Source organism: Propithecus coquereli, unplaced genomic scaffold (genome assembly GCF_000956105.1).
Source record: "Propithecus coquereli isolate 6110/MARCELLA unplaced genomic scaffold, Pcoq_1.0 Scaffold1, whole genome shotgun sequence".
Taxonomy (NCBI): Eukaryota; Metazoa; Chordata; class Mammalia; order Primates; family Indriidae; genus Propithecus; species Propithecus coquereli.
The window spans coordinates 27,114,906-27,121,857 of record NW_012133857.1 but is presented as its reverse complement, the minus strand read 5'-3'; the positions used below and the strand labels follow the sequence as shown (position 1 = coordinate 27,121,857).

General features: G+C 41.4%; 1 protein-coding gene across 1 annotated transcript in view; it reads left to right on the top strand.

Moving 5' to 3' along the window:
* The window catches only part of ADAMTS9 (ADAM metallopeptidase with thrombospondin type 1 motif, 9), a 189,036-nt gene that overhangs the window by 65,559 nt on the left and 116,525 nt on the right, over positions 1–6,952 (top strand). Inside the window, exons 10-11 of the mRNA XM_012639039.1 lie at positions 1,582–1,723; positions 3,676–3,780. Of these exons, the coding sequence (XP_012494493.1) occupies positions 1,582–1,723; positions 3,676–3,780 (247 nt within the window). The remainder of the gene's footprint in view (positions 1–1,581; positions 1,724–3,675; positions 3,781–6,952) is intronic.

The window sequence follows — 6,952 nt, the reverse complement described above, 5'->3', positions numbered from 1 at the left end:
ATTTTTTTTCCTAGACACATGCATTATTGAAGCAATTGTAACAGCACGATCCCTTGGTGTTTATTGACATTCTTGTCATTGTTTCATTGGCTTTAGGTTTAACATGCCTCATGATGACAACAATAAATGTAAAGAAGAAGGAGTTAAGAGTCCCCAGCATGTCATGGCTCCGACACTGAACTTCTACACGAACCCCTGGATGTGGTCAAAGTGTAGTCGAAAATATATCACTGAATTTTTAGAGTAAGACTTGAACTTTGTTTTAGTGCAATCTTCTAATATCTGGCCTACATGTGGCGAACTGATTGTGGGAAAGAAAATAGAGAGTCAAGCATTCCTTTCGAGTTGTTATTTTTGTTGACATTCCTTGGAGGAGGAAAAAAAAATAATACTCGCGGACATCTGTGTAGTTCATATCCTTGCCAGAGTTTTAGAAGATTACCCTCTGAGCTAAAGAAAAGTTTGGGATCTCAAAGAGAATGTGTAAATGGTTGCTGCATTTTGGATAAAGCTTTGAACTTTGTTCAGGTCTTGGAGAGGGACCGTGAATGTGATTCCATGATTAAGGCCACAAGTGTTTCTATGCTTCTAATTTAGTAATTTTGGATTGGAAAGGGGTGGAGTAGTGAGATGATTCCAAAGCGGACTGTGTGAGTGGGTGGAAATTGCAGCAGACCCCGTGTTGTCGGATTGAGGACGTGCTCTCTCTCCCTCTCCCCACCACCCCGTTCTCTTTCTTTCCTGTTCCTTTATTTTCTTGTTTTGTTTTTTAAGCTTCCTGCTAGGCTGCTCAAAGATCCAATTACATTATACAATGCCCCTGTGTCACAGATTTATTGCTCTTCTCTCCCAGAAGTATGAAAGGTTAAGTGATTATCCCAAAGCCACTGGGTGTATATTTCTGCAACCACAGGGAAGAGGAGGCTTTATTAATCAGAACTCACCGGGTGTGAATTTTCCAGGAGAGGTGTTTGCAGGAAAGTGAAAGAACTGGAGGGTTGCTGTTTTTCTTTTTAACCAGATGGTGTAAGGTGTTTTCTTTCTCTGAGTTATTGATTCACTCACTCGTCCCTTCAGCAAACATTTACTAAACACCTGTTGCCATGGATGGGCCCACACGCTTGGATGAAAAAGACACTATCTTTGCCCCTAAGAAGCTTACAATCTCTTGGGAAAGATAGTAAAAAATAAACAGATAATTGCCCTGAAAATGTGATAAATGCTGTAACAGATATAGGTTTCTTACTGACCATGTTGTATGCATAGCTTGTGGTTCCACAAAGCATAGAGCAAAAATACAACTTCAGCTTTTGGACTTAACCTTGGACAGAAAAAATGAAGCAGATGTAAACAAGAAATTGTCCTCTCTACCATTAAAATAGTGGGGTGCCCTTCATGTTCACCTGAAGCCTTTGATAGCCACTGTTATCTGTGTGCTTCTGCTTTCTATAACCCTGGTTACGGCAAGTGTTTGCTTAACAAACCTGAATCCGTACCCCACCTTTGTCTCCACAACTGCGGGGCCTCCTTACAACGTGAATACAAGGTGCATCTCACCATCTGTGTTTCTACTTTCCCTAGCACTGGTTATGGCGAGTGTTTGCTCAACGAACCTGAATCCAGACCCTATCCTTTGCCTCCCCAACTGCCAGGCCTCCTTTACAACGTGAATAAACAATGTGAACTGATTTTCGGACCAGGTTCTCAGGTGTGCCCGTATATGGTAAGTGTGCGGGGGCTGTTTCTGCCCTCATCCACTGATCCTGCACTTCTTTTTATTCATGGTTTTCCGTTGGATTCTCACTCCCGTGCAAAGTACCCAGGGCAAAGCTGAGAATGAGATGGACTATCAGTGATCGCAGGAATTACGATGATGATGCTAAACAGTTCTGCTGCGCGCTGTTAAATGGCGCCTCACCTGTGCTTCCTCGTTTCGCTCTCGTGACAGCCACCATGTCTTTCGCGGAACAAGTGAGAAAGGGAGGTTCGGCGGGGACAAGGTGATAGAGCTGGTGATTAGAGAGCTCAGCTTTTTTCTCTCCTTGTCTCTTTTCATGCCCTTTGACCTTGTCCAGGTGACTTAAATTAGAAGGACTTGTCTAAATTCAGTAGAGGTAATTCATGAGACAAACCTGTTTCCCTTCTAGAGCTTGTCAAGGCTGCATCCTAACCACCTGGGTCTTGAAATCATTTCTGGTGGTGGCTCAGCTGGGGTGGGTGTGATAGTTTGATGCGTATGTCGTGGATATTTGGTCTAGTGATATGATCTCGTGGCTTTTGGATTACACGTGAGCAGAACTGTTCTTCTGTGGGGTGTCCCGTTCTGTCATTTTAGGGATATGTGTGTGTGTGTGTGTGTGTGTGTGTGTGTGTGTGTGTGTGTGTGTGTTTTGCTGGGAGAGACTTCAAAGGTTGCATGGTAAGTGGGGAAGTACAGTGATTCCATGGAAATGATAAAAAAATTTTGAGTAGACTTTACCCATAATGATATTCATTTCTATACTACTCAGGAGTCATTGAAATGCCCAGCAAAAGAAAGGGTAAGCAAATTATAATGTCTCCGTTAAGTGGAATATTCTATAGCAGTTGAAAATGATCTACACCCGGGAACATGCTCCTGATATAATTTTAAGTTAAAATAACGCTATAAACAGTTTTACAGAGTATGTTCTCAAGTATAAAAAGGGAAAAAAGCTGAAGAAAAGACTCAGTAGTTTGAGGTTTTTCTGTTTTTTTAAAAAATTTAACTTTTAATACCTTTTTAACTTTTCTACTGTGACCATGGTTTGTTTTAATAATTAGGAAAAATAAAAAAAAAAAATTACCTTTAAAAATTATGCCCTGAAATAGAGCCAAATATATCCAGTGGGGTAAGTCTGAAAAACATAGTGTCTGGAGAAGGAAGAAAGCAAGTTGCAGGACATATCAGTATGGTACTATTTGTATAAAACTTGAATGCTGTATGTTGCGGGTAGATTTTTATGCATGTGTGGAAAAAGCACTGGGAAGGGTGAAGCGATGGGCACCACACAGGACAGTGGCCCCTCTGACGAGAAGGGCGAGGGACCCGGGATGGGTGTATAAGACCTTCCACTGAGCCTGTGAGATTTTCCTTGACTGGGTGGTGGGTACATGGGTATCCATTACGTTCTTTTTTTGTATGCCTAAAATATTCTGCAATATTTTGTTTGTCCTTTCTGTGCTCTGACAACCCCTAAAAGCCTTGGAAAGGAGTCAGAATATGATCATGATGTTATTTGGCCTACTAGAAACAAAAACCACTAGTTTTGGGGTTCAAGCCAAAGCTAAACGTAAATGACAGTTAATCACAACCTATCCCAAAACCTAAATTCAAATGACACAATTTCAGTGTGATATTGAGCATTCTTCTTTATCTCGTCGAGTCTCAGTTTCCTCATCTGTAGGATGGGGAGGTGTCACTGAGGACTGCATGATGTCACGGATATCTCCGATGCACAGTAGTTCTAGAAATGTGTCTTATAGGCTGCTCTCTGTATCCCTTGGAATATTTTTGTAATTTATTATACCGAGAAAAAGAGGTCCTTTTCCCACCTACCTTATAGCATTGGCAAAACACTAGTTGAAGGCAGTCCTTGTCTTGTTTGAGACCATCTTAATCATGTCGTCACTTCCTTGTTCACCCGCGTTGAGCAGATGCAGTGCCGACGGCTGTGGTGCAATAACGTTGACGGCGCGCACAAAGGCTGCCGGACGCAGCACACGCCCTGGGCCGACGGGACGGAGTGTGAGCCCGGAAAGGCAAGTAACGCCCTGATCCGTCCTTCTGTCTTAGGGCAGAAATGCTCAAGAGCGGGCTGTACAACCAGCCACCGATATTTGAAATGTGAGATGATGCGGTCTGTTTCAGCACACGCAGTGTCTCTTTGAGGAGGTTCAGCTTACCATTGAAAATGGTGAAACTTACATTATAGCATTAACGCTGATGCCAGAGATATACCTGTCGTTATTGCCTCAATTTTAGGACGTTCTCTCAATGTAAGACTTTCTTTCATTTCAACATTTCTAAAATCCCAAAGTGCTTTTCAATTTATGTGAATTTAATGTGAGGTCGTGTTTCTTTTTCTTGTCTCCCTTTTGAGGGTGGCACAGGAAAGCTATTATTAAGTTGATAGAGCATCATAGAATTGAAATGTAGAAATACGTAAACTTTGCTCATACTATGATACCAGGATTTCACCAGCTTGTGTTGTTTCCTTTAAGGAGCTATGATGTCACTTGGGATATATCCAAATCCAAATTCTCACGAGCTGGTTATTATGGTTCCCACGTATTTGTTAATAACTAAACAAAACCTGCCACTGTGTGGCCCAATGGTAACAGTGTCCCACGGGCCTAGGAGTATGATTAACTTAATTAACCTTCTGCATCTGGTGTGAGTCTAAAAACGACAGTGGCATGATAGTGATGTCATCATCATCACCACTCCAAAAATTTGGTTACAAAAAGTTTTAGATATAAATTCCTGATTTTTTTTTTGATCCATATGGAAAATGGCATTCTGTTACTTACCAATGATATAATCCCTGAACTATATTTTGGAGTCTTTTGTTTTCCTTATATATTTTTTTCATTTCTTCTCTCTTCCATTGTCCACTTTACTCACTTTTAATAATTTATTCTCGTCTTATTTTCTTTTTCTCCACTTTACCTTATAGACTCAATAATAGCACCCAGAATGTTTCTGTGGAGGGAGTCCTAAGAGATGGTGGAACCCAACTGTCCCCTCCCTGGTTTTATAGACAGAGGTCTGAGAACAGTGAAGTGACTTGCCTAAGATCACTCACATCTTTTGGGGCTGCCCCTGCCCACCCTGGTTTCTTCATTGGCTTTGTCTGAAGGGGCAGCAGAGTCTTCTGGAGTGGCTGTAACTCAGCCTCACTGAGCTCCTTCAGTTTTCAGTGGTCAAACAGGCGATCTAGTGGTTTCTTCACTCATCTCTCAGGGTATTTATAAAGTGAAATGAGCCAGAGAGTATGTGAAAGTTACTTGAAAAATGTAAAGTCTGGGCTGGGCAGGGTGGCTCATGCCAGTAATCCTAGCACTCTAGGAGGCCGAGGCGGGAGGATCACTTGAGGTCAGGAGTTCGAGACCAGCCTGAGCAACAGCAAGACCCTGTCTCTACTAAAAATAGAAAAAATAAGCCAGGCATGGTGGTGTGCGCCTGTAGTCCTAGCTACTGGGGAGGCTGAGGCAAGAGGGTCACTTGAGCTCAGGAGTTTGAGGTTGCTGTGAGCTAGGCTGACACCACGGCACTCTAGCCCAGACAACAGAGCGAGACTCTGTCTTCAGAAAAACCCCAAAAATGTAAAGTCCAATACAAAAATAAAAAATTCTCATGAAGGTGATTTTGTGTTTCACTTAATGATAAACTCAGTTTACATTCTAATTTCTTGATGGCTGGGATCTCAGCAATTGAGAGTACGTCTTTCCCCCAGAACAACCTAAGAAAAATTACATACACACATAGGCATAATAGCTTCTAGAACTTTCATTGGCTTAAAAAGAAATATATCTCTTTAGCTAAAGAGTAAATCTTGCACATTTTGCAGGGCATTTAACTTAGTGTGTTGGTGGCCAGAGGATCATGGTTTTGCGTGGGAATGTGGTTCTCAGGTTTCCATGTCAGCCATTAAAAATTAAAGGTGGCACTCATTCTTACAAAATCAAGATGTGGCCTCGAGTCCTTCTAAACACAGTGACCCAGACACCTGCTACCAGGTGATGGGAGATGGCAATAAACATGACACCCATCGGACAACTTGGTTAATTGGCTTGGGTCAGAGCCAGCCAGTTCTATTACTTAAATTGAATCTGTTTGATCTTAGCAAACTCACTGGTATTGTGTTGTGGTTCTGAGTCAATCTGTACCCACCCACTGTGTCTATTTCTGACACGTTATTGCTGGAAAAGCCACAACAAAGAAGAATTCTCAATAATAGGATGATGTGACTTGTATTTAGTAAAATTGTCCTGAATGGGCTACCAAGCTCCATGGAGTGGTATGGTTTCCCAGCCAATTCGGGAACACAGAAAAACTTGGAGGATGTCTGTTGTGTCTTTCTCCTAATCTTCTGTTTTTGCAACAGAAGCAGAAGAGAAGGGATTATAGGGTAATCTCATATCTTCTGAGGATGGAGGACTTTGGGGAGCTTTCAGCAGACCCTTTGCTCATGTGCTTGTGTTCAGCCAGAACAAGAGACTTCAGGGCATTCCAAAGGGCACGTTTGGGGCACTTTTAGGGAAGCAACTGTGCAGAGAAAATGATAGGTACATTTTTAGTAGTTTGAGAAAAGTGGCCATGTCTAGCAGCTTTTATTAAAGATATATAAATACCCTGAAGACTACTTATGCATTTTACAAATGCCCAAGAAGGTGGATATGTTGGCATAGAAATTCTTTGTGTTACCTCGTTTTGTTTTCGTAGAATTAGCAGTATATGCCTTTTCTCTAAATGCCACCAAATACTGATTCCCTTTGCTGCTGGGTTAATTTTTTTTCTTTCTTTCTTTCTCTTCTTTCTGCCCTACTCCCTCAGCAGTAATCTGTCTTGGGCTGCTGACACAATGTTATTTTGATGAATGACTCACTAATGTCTCTTTATTTTCCCCATTTTCTTGTTAAGTCCATTAACATTTTCATTTTAACCTTGTTTGTGAGTCTGAGATTTGAAACTCTTCTGTTTCAAGTTTCCTTGGACAAAATTGACCTCCAAGTCCCCCTTCTAACCTCTTAAAAAGATACGTTTAAGTAAAATATTATTTAAATGGTTTTGGACACTTTTTAAGAAAAACTGACTTTAATTTGGCTCCAGTTTCACCAGCCCCTTAATGTTTTGTTATGATGTCATGGCTGTTTCCATGTGTAATTATTGTGTGTCAGATTTGCCTGGTTGAAGAGATCATCTTGGTGC